The sequence below is a fragment of the Larus michahellis genome, chromosome 13, assembly GCF_964199755.1.
Source record: "Larus michahellis chromosome 13, bLarMic1.1, whole genome shotgun sequence".
NCBI lineage: Eukaryota > Metazoa > Chordata > Aves > Charadriiformes > Laridae > Larus > Larus michahellis.
Window position 1 is genome coordinate 14,117,734 of NC_133908.1, and position 15,230 is coordinate 14,132,963.

General features: G+C 43.7%; 1 protein-coding gene across 8 annotated transcripts in view; it reads left to right on the forward strand.

Annotated features, from left to right (window-relative positions):
• Positions 1-15,230, forward strand: part of KIAA1671 (KIAA1671 ortholog) — an 87,912-nt gene that overhangs the window by 51,706 nt on the left and 20,976 nt on the right. The window contains exon 1 of one of the 8 annotated variants that reach the window (XM_074606116.1): positions 5,300-6,739. The exons of 6 other annotated variants lie outside the window; for them this stretch is intronic. In XM_074606116.1, the coding sequence (XP_074462217.1) occupies positions 6,455-6,739 (285 nt within the window). In that variant the 5' untranslated portion in view covers positions 5,300-6,454. Of the gene's footprint in view, positions 1-5,299; positions 6,740-15,230 lie in introns of those variants that run through there. One more of the 8 variants, XM_074606115.1, reaches the window with a different exon arrangement.

A 15,230-nucleotide genomic window follows, 5' to 3' on the forward strand; every position in this document is an offset into this window, starting at 1 on the left:
TGAAATTATGCTGCGTTTTGAGCTCTGTCAAGTATAAGCTGGTACAGGAGCCTGAACAATCCCAGTCTTTTGTTCATGGACCTCAATGTAAGCCTTTTGTTGAACGTAAGCTCTGTGTTAATTATTTTTTTTTTAAGCTTAAATGAAAGAGATTGCTATGTGTGATGAACAAAGATCAAAATTAAAGACTTTGTGCAGCAAGACTGTTCTATGAGCAGTTGTGACAGCTCCCTGACAGTAACAGAGGAAGTGTCTTTAATTCTCTACGTCTGACTTCTTGCCAGTGAAGTGAGATTTAACCTGGCAGACAAACTGAGACAGTTTTTACCCATAAATCTGATAACCTGACTGAAACTTGCGCATTTTTCAGTTTTCCCCAAATCCAGATATTCTACAAAATGTACCCAGGGGATCAATCTTTTCTTGTTTGTGTAACAGCAAGTCATTTTGAAGAGAAAGGGGGCGTGTGAGAACTGGCATGTAGATAGGAGCATTTTAAAGAAACCAACTTGATATACAAACAGTTTTGTTCTTTGCATGTGGAAAGCAAAACATAGAGTGTATCTGCCCAGGCTTTTACCAAACTCTGTGTTTTCCCAAGTTAAGAGTGTTTTAAAGCAGTTCTGTTGGTCTTGGTTTGGAATGAAAGAAAAAAACCAAAAACCTTTGCTCCAGCTGTTGGGCTTTTGTGTCTCTGCCAGATGTGCAGGGGCAGCGGAGCGGTTGGGGGGTGGTTCGTAGGGGGAGCGGAACCTCTGCAAACTGGCAGATCATTGGGAAGCCTTGAGAATATTACTTGGCGTTTCAGATGACAGAGTACTAAAGTGTGTCTTTTTTACTTCAAACGAGAATTTGAAGGTGACATGGGACAAACTTTTATTATGTGATGTTACAATATAAGAAATTCAGCCTGTAGTTAGGAATGCTTGCTAGTCCTTCTTGGAACATGACAATTCAGATGGCAAAATAGAGAACACAGAGGCAAAAATAAGGAGGGTATAAAAAACATAAGTTGTTTTGTAGCGTCTGAGGAACCCAAGGAGTAATTGAGTCTGGAGCCGTGTAGCTAAGCTCGGCACAGTGCTGTGTCTTTAAATAGTCTGTAATGTCAAACACAACAGGTTAAATTAAGTTCTCTTACTAATGAAACAGAAAGAGGGCTGATGTGGAATGCAAGCCCAGAACAGCCTTACAAGGGCAGGCTTTGCTCCTCGGTGGTTGCTGAAGACTGAGCGTAATTGAGATGGACAAACCAAGAGCCCCAAGATGGAATTGAAGCTGTCGTGATCTTTGCAAGTACTTGACCATGATGCTTATTTGCATGTGGGATGATGACTTGCAGAAAACACTTAAGAAATGCATAAATTATTAACAATTGCCAACCGAAGTGGAGTGATGGGGTGTGAGGCAGGTAAGCGTCAGCAGAATGGGTTTCTGATTGAGGGTTCCACAAGGGAAAAGCAGTGACTTTTTTTTCGCAGTTAGTTTAAACTAATGTTGCCCATCCTTCTCTGTCACATCTGCTTTGCTGACAAAGGATCATCCAGTCTGGGGGAAAACTAATCTCCAATATCCTTTTGATAGGTCTTCAGCTGGATGGTCTTCCCAGTTCCATGCACGCTAGTGGTGGGTGGTGATGGGGCCTTTGCTTAAGACCCCGTGGGCTTGACCGGCTCACGCTCCTCATGGGCTGTGCTGCATGTTCCGCCTTCCTCTCCTGGTGCGTGCATTGTGCGCTGTGCTACGTAGGCCTGTTTTTCATCTGACCTTCCAATCCTATGTAGTCATTAGCATAATTGTATGTATTTGAGAACAGGTAAAGCTCAAAATGCGCTGAAAGAAGCTTTTGGAAAATATAATGTAACCATAGAATTTTGTTTTCTAACGTAAAAGGGAAAATAGGGATTGTTACTTCTTTGCGCAGGATTGTATTTTTGAGTTGTAAGTGGAATAGATGTTAATAATAAAAGTATCCAGCGATGTTTGAATAACGAGGTCCCATTTGCCACTGTGGTAATTAGTCATGCAGTGCTGGTTAGCAATGTGTGCTTTCTGTTTTCTGAAGCTGCAGACCCTTGACAGATCCGGGGTGGCTGCGGCATGAGATAATCACTACGTGTTTTTCAAGGGCAGAAGATCGGCTTGTGCTGTTCTTGTTCAGAAACAAACCATTGCTCAGCCAGAAAGACTGCCGGACCGGAGTGGCTGGGAGACAATTATAGAACATCTGTATGGTTTGAGCTATGTTCTGTAGGCTGAGAGTTAGAAAAAGATACGTGAACTCGCCAGAGGAGAAGTAAATAGAGCCAGTGTGTTAACCCACATGCTGTTGTTTAATTAAACTACAGTTGTGAGCTTTTGCCAGCTGGGAAGTTTGTGCGCAGTCCTACAGAGCATCATGTGCTGGGGAGCCTTAGAAAAGAAATAAAGAGAACGAGGTTGGTGTGCTCCCCGGGGAGCCCAGGCTTTCTTGGTCCGTTGTGTGTTCGCCCGCAGGCAGGAGATCGTGTACGTGGCAGCGTGTTCTCTGAAACCGGTACTCTTCTGTGGCTAATAAAGTGCTTAATCTATTGTGAGCTTGATTTATGTCTTTCAAAATTATTTTTAGTGGTGGCTTGTTTTTTCATGCAGGTGGAATCTCACTTGAATCAGAGAAGTCCAGAACATAATTCGCTACTCAGCTTCTTACAGCTTTTGAAAACTCCGTCCTTTAGACTTTTCAAGTATCTCCAGCTTCGGTTGGCTGATGTAATGGGGTCCTCTGAGGTTTCGGTGGATTATTTTACTTACCAGAATAGAAGGGATACAAGCAGTCTGTTTTAATAAAGTAGAATAACCCTCCTCACACAGACAGACTGCACAGATCAAGGCAGAGGTCAGCACGTTATGCTTTTGGTGGGGAGCAGTGAAAGTAAACAAAATGTATTGTGAAATAACCTATCCAGTGAGAGGTATTTTTGAGGACACTTCTTCTGTGTAATTGATATACAGATGCATTTTAGAAAGGAATATTCATACAAATTTTCTTAAAACTTAACCCATTTTTTCGGACCTCAGTTATTTTTAGATGGATTTTCTGAGGACACTAAGTTTGACCACATAGTCTGTGAGTCTCCTGGCAGCTGCTGAACTCCGCCAGCTTTGGGATGGAGCTCAAGCAGGAGAACATGCCGTCACTTACTGCATTTCAGCTGAAAGGGTGGAAAAATCTCCACCCATTTGAATTTCATGGTGAAAGTGCATCTGATTATCTTCTAAAACGTTTTGCCATGATGTTAATTGAAGTGTAAATCTAAGCAACGATTTAGATGCTGAGTATACTTAAATACCTAGCAGTATGTTCATGTGATAGCCAGAAGATACTAAATTTAGCGTTGTGGATAGACTCAAATCATCAGTTTTACAGTCTTCTAAGGACAAAAATGGTAAATTGGGCATAATATTTCTCTTTTAAGGGGAGGTCTGATAAAAAAGCGAAAAACATTCTCTAGTGAATTTTCAGATCCTTCAAGTCACGTACGTGCGTGAGAAATGCTTGCAGCAAGCTGTAAGAAAGCCGCCTTCTGCGGATGTTGGGTTGAATCTGGTTATGTGAATCCTCCCATTTTGTGGCAGGCGATACACCAGAAGTTTGGTTAAATTCCAGTTCTGCTGTGCCCGGGGTGAAGGTGAAGGGACTGATGAGTAACTTGCGTGGCAGCTACAGTCCAGAGCTCTGGGATTGCTATTTTGGGGGGGCTACTGAATCAGACAGAGCCTGAAACCATCTAAAATAGCAAAGTGCCTCATGAAGAAACCCTGCACTGCAGCAAGTACAGAGCTGCACTTGCAAATGCACAAATGTTTGAAATATAGAGCTTAGATTAAACAGCATAAAACTGGGTAATAGGTCTTAAATTTCAACCTTAGATGCAGGATCTCCATCGCTCATGAAGCATTATCCATAACTGTGTCAGAACAAATTTAAAACTTTTTTTCTGTTTCCTTAAAAATATAAGAAACAACCAGCTCTTGGGGCGTCTGATCAAAAGTATCTTTCCATTTCCATACAAAACCAATCCAGTAGCTCTTTAAAAGAAGAGCTATGTGAGGAAAAAGGATTTTTCTCTATTGGTTGGATTCCCTTTTAACACTGAGAGTTTTTGTTAGGCTGCTAATTTGAGAATGTTCAAAACAAATATAATGTATTCAGAAATGAAGAGTAAGGTATGGAATGCTGCATTTTGTTACCGAAGTTTTTCTTGGAGATCAGTTACAGATTGGTGGAGTTCAACTCTAAAAGCAATGCTTGAAAGGCAAGACACCCCATTTCCTCAGAGCATCGTATGCCTCTGTGCGTGTTTGCAAGTAGAATTCTGATACAATAAAACTTTACATGAGAGTCATTTCATAATACATTACCTAGAAATTTTTCATTCCATTAAATCTCTTCCTGAAAGGTTTAGGGGAGGAGAGGATGATGCAAGACCATGGTACTTTGTATGGCAAATTAAGCAATAGCAACAAAAAAACCCCTTGAATAAACAAGAAAGCGAGCAGCTTTCAACATGCCTTTCTTACCTTCGTTCCTGTACCTCTCTTTCACCTCAGTTCTAAACTAGTCACATCTTGACTTTGGGCACCTACTCGTGGTTATTGATTTAAAACCGTAGCTTTTATTTCTGCTGCCCTCCCAAAGGGGCTGTTTCCAGAAATTCCATGACCGGTGACATCTGACTGCTGAGCGTTACCTGCTTTTATCCCTGGGGTCCTCTTGTCACCCCCACCCATTTCAAGCTTTGCATTGGTGGTCTCCCAGCCGCTGGGGAGGGAGCAGCGTTGGGGAATGACAGCAACAGTTGTTAACAGTGTGTGAAAGTGGGGGGGGGGAAAAACCATGCTTCAGATTGTCAGATCTGTTCAGCTTAGTTTTGAGCTTCTGGCTTAATCATTGTCTTGCACTGATATCATAGTTGCTAACTTGAAAGTACCTTGTTTGAGTTTATAATGGTTCAATTATGCTATTTATAAGTGATGTTGCTACCCACATACCCCATCAAACAACGGGAATGGGGGTAGGCTTTGTCCGAACAGGAAACCCTTTGGTGTCGGTGTAAAGCATTCCCTGGCAGAGATGTTGCTCCCCTTTTCCCAAGGAAGGGTTAAACTCAGTTAAGTACACGTGACATATGCAAACTATGAATCATTCCAATAGATCTGTGCAACTCCTGCCTGCTTAGGCAGCAAGCAGATGCTGTTCCCTTGGTTGCCATGGTAACCCTGCCTGTACTATAATAAAGCCCAGCCCAGATCCTTCCTTAGGCAGATCTCTGCGGTGCTTTCACCTCGCTCATTGTTTCCTCTCCGGAGCAGAGGCGAGGCAGGGACGGAGAGGAGGGAGTAGGACACCAAAGGCAGCGGCAGCTTTCGCCGGCGCGTCACCTCTTGCGCCTTGTTCGGGGAGCGTTGGGAGCACGGCAGACCTTCCTCCTGAGGCTGTGATACCCGGCAGCTTCTTCCCAGCGCGTCTCCAGATTGTATAAGGAGAGGAGCAGGCGTGCGCAGCGGCTTTGACAGGCGTGGGGAAAAGTCTCTGCGCTGGCTACTGGTTTCCCAGCGTTTTCCCATTCCCAGCTACATTCCTCTGGTATGAAGCCCCCCTTGAAGCAGAGGAGCTGATGTCACGCAGCAGATCTTCTGGCAGGCTCTGAGCAGCCACAAGTCCGGTCTTGAAGGCAGCGGCTTGACACGGTTCCCCTTCAGCTTCAGCGTGCCTCGGAGCTTGTGATCTGCATTTCTGGAAATGAGAATCTTGTAGGATGGTGCTGAAGACGGGGAGACCGGTGAGGAGGGGATTCTGCCCATGCTGATACCTTCCTGCAGAGTTCTTTGGGAAGAAAATAATTTGGATTTATTGTTTCAAGGATCTAATCGTCTTGCTGCTAAATGGATTGTATAGAAGCATCAGAACTTTGTTTAATGTTACTGTTACCTGAAAAGCTGCCGAGCCAGAAGAATACAATTTTTTTTATCCTTCTGATATTTACAGCAAAACAAAAACTTGGGCTTAAAAAGGGAGTTGCTTTTCCGGCTCTGAAATGAGACAGTGAGAGACTAATTCTGTGCTTGTAAGTGGACTAATTTCAAGTGACTGTGTCAGGATTTAAACCTTGATTTCTCTCTTTAACATGGCTGAATTAAACATATTTTGATGGAACTCTGGAAACCTGATTGTAAGTAGGAAAAGTCTTTTCTTTTTTCCTACTCAACAAATACCAGTCTCCAACCTCACATATCTTTTGTTATTTAAATATAGAAATATGCTGGTGGTTACAGTGTAGTACTATTTACATTAGCTGGAAATACTTTATAAGCGGAGTCTTTTTTGCAAATTAAAATCAGGGTTGTTAAGGAGGATATATTTTACAGTAATTGCTGCTGAATATTGATTTCTCATCTCTGCTGGAAAAAAAAAATGGATTACCTTGGAGACAAACTGACAGTGGCACAAACTCACATGACCCAGTGGATGGGTACAGTGCGGAGATCCTTACAGGAAGCACTAAATTTAGTCACTACTGCGGTTGCTCACGAACGGACTAGCGGGGAAGGTGGCAGCAGGACTCCCTTCAAGCGCACCTCCTCCTTCAGGCACTTTGCGTCCCGGAGCAGAGAGTCCTTCCGAAGGTTTTCAGTGCGGAGTCAGCAGAGGTTTTCCTCTTTGAGGAAGAGGCAGCCCAGTTCAGAGCCACCTGAGCTTGTAAGCTATACACCTTTTTGAGACTCTCGAGGTAGATAATACAATGCAAAAAAACTTGCTTTTTTTGCAGCGTTTCATCTAATAAAACCTGTATTGTGTCTGCTTTGCAATTTAAAAATAGCCCCCGAAACACTTCCAGGTAGTGGTGTCTGTCTGTCTGCTCCCAGCTAGTTTCTTTCCGGAGCGCAGGTGGATATTTTCATCTGCCAGGGAACGCAGTTAATCAAGGTTTTGGGAACGGGGGAAGAATGTTGTTGATCTTTGTTAAAGCAACACGGTAAGGTAGGACAAATATTTGTGTAAAATTAGAAAAAGGAAGTTGGTCTGAAACTGCACTTGTGTCGGTCATTTCAAACACCACAGGTCAGTGTGACTTTAAACACACATCAGTATTTGTGATTTTTCAGTAAAAAAATGCCTGAAGCTTAATTTGTAAGAAGACTTAAGCGTTGTCACTCTGTGGTCAATAGTGAATGATCGTTACTCTCTCCTTTTGTTGAAAAGGAGGTGTTTTATCTCAGAATGATTGATACTTTGTCATGAAACAGAAGTTGGACGACCAGTGTGACGTGTGGGGGCCGTAGTGGGGCGGAGACAGGGTGTAATTTCATGGGACCAAAGGAAAGGTGAAGAGCTCCTGGTTCACCGCGGCTGTGTGCCACGCAGAGCCCCCTCCCTTTCTCATGGAATGCCTTTCCTAGTCACTAGGTTATTTTCAGGATGGACGGTCTGTATTAAATGGCATGGCAAAGTGTGGAGAGAAGCTCCTGAGCGGCTCTTCCAGCTGGGCTGGGCTCTGCCACGCTCCTTGCGGGCATTATTCGACACCCCTTCTTTCTAGTGCCAGCAAATGCTGCAAAGCAGCAATGTTTTTAGGTTGTTATATGTGAAAGGTAAATGAAACTGGTTTATTCTGGTTTATTTCATGGAGAGGAGCCTAAACTGGTGATTTGAGGTGTATTCGAAACTGATGATTTAGGACTGGCCCTTGAACTACGGGAAGCGGGTTGTCTTGAGTGGAATGGGGACCAAAGCCTTGGTACCAGTGTGTGGGTAAATCCTGAACAGCTTGCTCTCTGAAGTGGCCAAAATGTTTTGGGGTTTGGTTTTTTTTTTCCCCTGTTGTTTTTTTTTTGTGTTGTGTGGTTTGTTTTTGTTGTTTTTTTTGTTTGTGTTTTTTTTTGTTTTTAAACCAAAGTGGTTATTCACTGTATAGTATAAATACATAAAGTTCTGATGTGGCCTCACGGAGGTTTGTTCACTGAATGACTGAAGGTAAAGTTGCATTCCTTGGGCAGGTGTGGCCTTTGTGTATGGGCTATTTCCAGTGCTTTTTATCAGTTACGGTTATGGCATTTTTGTCCTAGCTTGCTATTCAGCTCCTGTTTGGCTGTACTGGAAAAGAAAATATTGTCAAGTGAGCACAAAAGAATGGCAAGGAAAATATTTGGTAACCACTGTTACAGTGTTGCACGGGGAAGTTCTGTGGGGTTTTCTTTTTTTTTTTTTTTTAAGTGGATATTTTAGATTTATTAGAATCATCTGAATAAAAAGCTTGTTTAAGAGAAGTGAAGACTGAGAAAATGGAAATGTGGGACCTGCAGAGGCAACTGTACTACTGTCCTTACAGTGCACTGCTTACGGAGCAGAAATCGTGAGACACAGGGTGACCTTTCTGGTTACTTCACCGGTGACAGCCCCTGGAGCTGCTGTTCCTCTGCTTCAGCAGTAATTCTGCGTGTGCTTGGCTTTATGTGTGAATTTGGTTTAACCTGTGCTCAAGTTTAAGATCTCGGCACTTGTAAAAGTTTGTAGTTTGTGCCATTGCGTCTTCCACAGAGCGACTTCTGAATACGGACCTGGAGCCGTTATTGTTTTTTATCTGGCTGGAACAGGGTCCTGGTTTTACTTAACTCCTTGGAGCTACTAACATTTTTCTACAAAATAACTATGGAATAAGTATAAAGCACATAACTCACCATAAACTGACTTCTTTGTTGTTTTGGGGATGTAGAGTAGTCACTTGGCGCTGATACTTCAGCGATGCAGTTTTTAAACAAGGACCCGCCGGGCTCACAGGCTTGGGAGCCCACTGTTGCCGCTGGCTTTTATACGGTGGCCTTCAGCTCCTTCTCTGCTGGCTGAGAACTTAGCATTGTACAAGACCAAGAAACTTGTCAAAACTCAAGTCAAACAGCGCAATTTAAGATAATGTGAGTAAACTTAGTGCTGAGGTTGAAGATAAGTGGTGGTGTGAGAGTGCATTCCGCTGCATCGACATAGCTGCCTCTCCCCTCTCATGACTCTGATGGACTTTCAGATTAAATACCAAGAGAAATAATAGGTTAGAGTTTGTGTGGGTCTCCTGTCACCGCTTCAGATGTCTTCTAGAGGAATTAAAAGTATTGTATTTAAAGTATTCGCCCATTTATTTGTATATCTGTGACTTTTAAAAAATGCTTAGGCTGAAAAAGTGTCTTGTTTTCTGCTTAGTTCTGTACTTACGTTGCCATCCTACGTTTGTAGCAGCTTTTAGGGCACTGGCCTGAAGCTGCCTGCTGGAATCCAGTGGGAAAACTCGGGGCTGTTCCACAGGTCTGACATAAGTGCAGTTTCCAGTCTTTTTAAACGTGGGGAGACTGGCAGGTCAGCACCTTATTAATAACATACTACAACATATTTTAGCTGCTGACTGCTGTGGGCTATGTAGCTGGGAAAGGGCTCATGGATATCACATTTTTTTCTGGGCTGTAAGAGAGATTTTTATCCACTATAGAGGAACTTTAGGATTGGAGTGAAAGGGATTTGACATAACTGATTATTTCCTTGCTGGAGGTCATAAAAGTAGGAATCAGGCTGCAAGAGAGAAGAAATAATTTTCTTTCCAAACGCTTCTGTCTAACAGCTGGGGGATTACGTATTCACTTTGTTATTCTGTTCGTACCTTGTCATATTTTCCTATTTGATGTCTGGCAGGGCTGATTTCCTGACCCAGCTCCGTCTCTGCTGCTCGGTGTGTCTCTGCAGCGCCACAGAGAGGGGGTTCTGCAGCAGATGCCTGAGGAAGGGCGGCTGGGTGGATGTACCCGACTTAACATGTGATCCTCTAGCTTTTATGTGGGACCCAGACTTTATACTGTTTGCCTTAAATTACACCTAGATAAATAAATGTGTAACACAGGGCAGTCTGATTCTGAATCTAGTGAAGGTATAGCCATGTTTTTAAGAATTCATAGAATAGTTTGGGTTGGAAGGGACCTTTAAAGGTCACCTAGTCCATGCCCCTGCCATGAGCAGGGACATCTTCAACCGGATCAGGTTGCTCAGGGTCTGTCCAACCTGGCCTGGGATGTTTCCAGGGATGGGGCATCCACCGCCTCTCTGGGCAACCTGGGCCAGTGTCTCACCACCCTCATCATGAAAGATTGCCTCCTTATATCTAGTCTAAATCTACCCTCTTTTGATTTAAAACCATTCCCCCTTGTCCTATCGCTACAGGCCCTGCTAAGAAGTTTGTCCGCATCTTTCTGTCTGTCCCCATCTTTCTTCTAAGCCCCCTTTAGGGACTGGAAGGGGCTGTGGAAGGTCTCCGGAGCCTTCTCTCCTCCAGGCTGAACCCCCCCAGCTCTCTCAGCCTGTCCCACAGCAGAGGGGCTCCAGCCCTCCCAGCGTCTCCGGGGCCTCCTCTGGCCCCGCTCCAGCAGCTTCGTGTCCTTCTGCTGTTGGTGCCCCAGCGCTGGAGGCAGCACCGCAGGGGGGTCTCCCCAGAGCGGAGCAGAGGGGCAGGATCCCCCCCTCGCCCTGCTGCCCACGCTGCTGGGGATGCAGCCCAGGATAATTGCTGAAAAGCTAGGACAATCAAGGGATAAAATGAGCCTGAGAGCTAAAACGAGCTTGAGAGCTAAAACTAATTTATGTTGTGGTTCTCAAAGCAACAAGTCATCAGTCAGAATTTAATAGTCGCAAATCTGTGAATCACAAACAGGAGTGCAAGAATAATTTTTATTTTAAATAGCTTCTCTGGTATATTCAACAGCACACTGTTTGGAAAAAGATCATTTTTTATTATTATTTTTTCCCTGTAGTACTTCTATTAATTTCTTCATTCAAACAGAATACTCTGTCACTTGTCCTGCCTTCATTCATAGCCCAAACCCCTGTTTCCTTACCAGTTGCTGTTTCCCAGCAAGCCTTTCCCTCCTCGCCTTGCCTTGCGGTTGGCTGTTCGTGTAGCCGTAACTTCAAAGGCATCTGTTCTTTCCGTTTCCACTGAAACAGGATTGAATTGGTCTGAGGTTATTTTCTACAGCTAGATGTAATACAGTGTTCTCATACTTAATTTAAGGAAAAAAGGTGTCACCATGGACTGAAGAAACTCTCTGGCTGCTGCACCCCCGAATGCCTGGGCCCTGCTGTTGCAGGTCACGGGTACTGAGAATTGGCGGCACGTAATGACACGGGACTGATTTTAATTGCATCGTTATTCTGGCATATTATATCAGATCTGGGAATCTGTAGCTGAGCTTGCAGAAGTTTTTGCTCTACAGCAAATCCTTTTAAATGGAAGTTAATTTTTCTCCCAGGCGTTTTTATTGAGGCTTTTTGCATTTTTTTCATCTCCTATCACCAGCTTAGTGTCTTTGTTGTAATAGGAGCAGAGATTCTTTCGTTAAACATTGTCTCTGTTTTAATCATGGTAATATCAGTCATGTTTCAATTGTAGGTATGGTACCTGGTTTCACAGCCAACACCATTAGTTCTGGATCTTGAAGTTTGTTGCCGTACAATAAAACCAGGGTAGTTGTTTAATACCCTCAGCTCCTCAGCTATCCCCTTCCACCGCTGAAAAAGCATGGCAAGTTGTTGCTTTATAAGAAGTTTAACTACTTTTGGAGTGCCAGCGTGAACAACAAAGCTGTGGAAAACCTCAGAGGTGTTCCAGGTTCTTTGGGAGACAATTTTGAAATAGAAGAGAAACGATTAATTCTGTGGCTGCCTGGGCTGCGAGTGATCCGCGTGGTTTATGTGAGTTGTTCTGCTCTGTGTTAAAAATCACACCAAAGCGCATTTAATTGTGTTTTGTTTTCTGTCGTCCTGGTCAGTGGATGAAAATGGTCTTTTCATTCAAGCTTGATCTGACAGCATCAGTTATTTTGTTGGGATTCAGTTTCAATGTCATTCCAAACTACAGGTGGAAATTGAGTGTATTGTTTGACTGCAGGAGTCCCAGGCGTGCTGGGAGGGCGCTTAGTCCTTCAGAGGGGTTTTGTTGCATCCTACAGCCCTTTCACCATCGTCCTCTCTACTAGAGGCTGAAATTCCCATCTTGCTGTGGTTTGGAGTTTGTTTTTTTTGGTGTGTGTTTTTTTTTTTTTTTTTTAAATCTTCAGAGATGTTTCTTTCTAAGCCGATACAAGCTCTCACTTTCTCCTTTTGTGGCCCGTCCCTCTCTGGTGATGAAAATCAGGTGAGGGACCAAGAGGAGCGTTGTTAAAACCTGGTTGGAATGATACGCGTGCCGTTCACCTGCACGTCGCCTGGGACCGGATCTCTGCTTGTAACAGAGCATTGATCTCTGCTGTCTGGTTTGATTTTACCTAAGGTTGGTCTGCAAATGTTTGTCCTTTATGGTGAGCATCCTTCAACAAACAGTAAAAAGAAATCAAGACAAATTGGCTTTTTTTTTTTTTCCTAAGCTTGGCTATTTTGATACAACAAATAATTGCTGAACTACTTTGTCCTAATATTCACTGAAAGCCCAATGAGTTGCTCTCAAAAATATCAATGAATATCAGCACCATCAGTGAATGGAATTTTATCTTTAAATTTCTGGAGAGCTGTTACGGTAGCATGAAGCAAGTTTGCAGAAAGCAAGCTTTTAAAAATGAGTTGTTTGTCTTGTTTCAGGATTGGGAGGGGGAGGAGTGACGCTGTTCAGTTTAATTAATGAAGATACAAGGGCCAATACTGAAACAGCTCATGCTTTTTCATTCTTAATAACTTTTCTTTGGTTTAACAGGCCATGAACATAGCTGGCAGCATAAATCTGGGCCATAAAACTGCAGCGATGGGTGTTTAGTAGACTGCCTTTGTTGTTCCCTTGTTATTTTGACAGGAATAATCACTTAGACGACTTTACTCTGTGATTTTATTTAGGCTGGCTGCAAGGAGTTGATTTTTGCCATGTTCTCAGAGCATAAGAAAAAACCATAAATATATTTACAGCTTATCATTTTGTACTCGTTCACCTTGCCTCTTTTTTTTTGAAGCACAAAGTGACAGCAGTTACCTTTCAGGGGGAAATAAATTGCATGAAACAAAAACATCCCTGAACACAACTCGATATTAGCAATCCGTTTTTATTGAAATATTGTGGTAGTTTCAGGAAATACTAGTGGCGTTTCATTGACCTGTGTGTATTTTGACCGCTCTCCTCTAAAACACCTCCTGAGTTGCCTGAGATTTTTGTTTAAACGAGCAGCGCACAGTTTCCAAAGTCTGTGTGTTTGTTAGTCACTTGTTGTCAAGAAACCCCATCGCTTTCTGTACATCTTTAAGTCTAGACTTTAAACTAAAAAGCCTTTTTCGCCAGGAATGTTTGTTTGAAGTTTAACTTGTGTCTTATGTGGAAAAATGTTAACTGTGCAGAAGAGCTGTGAAATAAAGTATTTCAAGTAGGAGGTGTTGATTCCCAGCATGTAGCTTTTCAAAAAAAGCAAATCTATTCACTTCCCAGCATAACAGTATAAAATCGGCGTGTTCCGGCTTGTGGCTCTTGCACTGTTGAGGATGAGGGATCCTGTTCAGCTCCTAGTGCCAACTTCTATTAATGCTGATGGGAGCCGCCTGTGCCCTCTGGGAGAGAGGGGATTCCTCAGGCTCTGAGGTGGGACAGCACTTTCCTGCTCAAACTCTTCCTGACGGACAGGCTGGCATGTCTCTGGCTCCCATCCTCCGGGGTTTGGTTTCTTGGGGTTTAATTTCTTTTTTAGCTTGTCTGCCTAAGGCTGAAAAGAAAATTTAATATGTTGACATAGGAGGGATTTTAAAGATGTTCCCAACTATTGCTCTGTTTTGGTTTTCTACTTTCCCACCTCTCAGAGGAAGAGCTGTCACGGCTCGCTCAGCCCTAGCAAGGTATATATTTAGAATTTGGTTCTTGTCTGCTTTTTTGCACATCAAGTCAACCTCTGCTCCGTCTTCAGCCTTGTGCTGAAACCGCATGATACGTGCGTGGTGAGTGTTCGCAGCAAGTCATAGCATCTCTATGTTCAGGGTATAAAAAAACCAACAAACTCTAAATTGGCTTTGAAATCCTGAATGGAACGAGGAGGGTGACTTCACGGAGAGTCACTGCAAAAGCAGTGAGTAGATTTCATTGTGTGATTGTAACCAGATTCCTGGCAAAATTAATTTAATCTGGATTAATTTACCCATGTTCTGGTGTGACCAGAGTCAGCTCAGGGTAGACTTTGGGTCTCTCTTTGGTGCTGCTGCCTTTGCAGTCGTGAGTCTCTCAGCTGGACTTGGCTCCCGAGAGGCACGGCATAGCTGGGAGTTAGGAGTGAAAGGTCCGTTAGTGGAGGAGAAGCAATTAGCTAAAGACCAGCAAACAGGGCAAGTCATTTTATATGTTCAGAAAGTGTGGAAAATGGTGGAGTTCGGAGAGCTGTGGTAGTGTTCAGCCTCTTGGGGGTTCGAGTTTAGGCTGGAAAGGGAACTGGGAGCGTGCTGTTTGAGCTTGAGTAAATCATTGAGCTTGCTGGCAATGATTTCCTCTGGCTCCCCTTTTGCTGTTTACAGTGAACGTTTTGTGCCGGTGCGGCCAGAAGGAGCCCTGTCAGCTCTGCGCTGGCCCGCTTGTCAAATCAGCTGTAGGTTTTAGGTTTGGGTGTTTTGATGAAGGTGAAAATTCCACACCCCGCCTCCCCCCCCCCCCCCCCCCCATCATAAGGCATGTATGCATTTCAAAGGGTTATGCATTGAACCGAACCAAAACTAAATCCATTGTATTTAATTCAAATATAGAATCATAGAATGTGTTGGGTTGGAAGGGACCTTTAAAGGTAATCTAGTCCGACCCCCCTGCAGTAAACAGGGACAGCTTTAACTAGATCAGATGTATTGAAGCAAAGAGTTTTGCTTCTGAGATTAAGGCTGGCTTTCCTATCAGCAAGGCCATAGGACTAGTGATAAGGTCTGTCGTGGGTGTAGCAGAAAGCTTTTTAAAGGCGAGCAGCTGAGCTAAGAGCATACATGGGATACAGCAGCCTGGGCTGTTCTCCGCCTGCTCCAACCCGTTCCTCTCGGGTACCGGCTGTTCACAGCTCGCTCTTGGCATTTTCTCCCTCAGGTTAGGGGCTGGAACGGACATTTGCCTTTCCCGTTATTTCTGCAGCTGTGGGTCTGCTTTTCTGCATTTTTTGCCACCTTTTTCCAGGGGGAAGGGGTTGGGATTCAGGCCCGTGCATCAAGCTGGGAAGCTATGAAA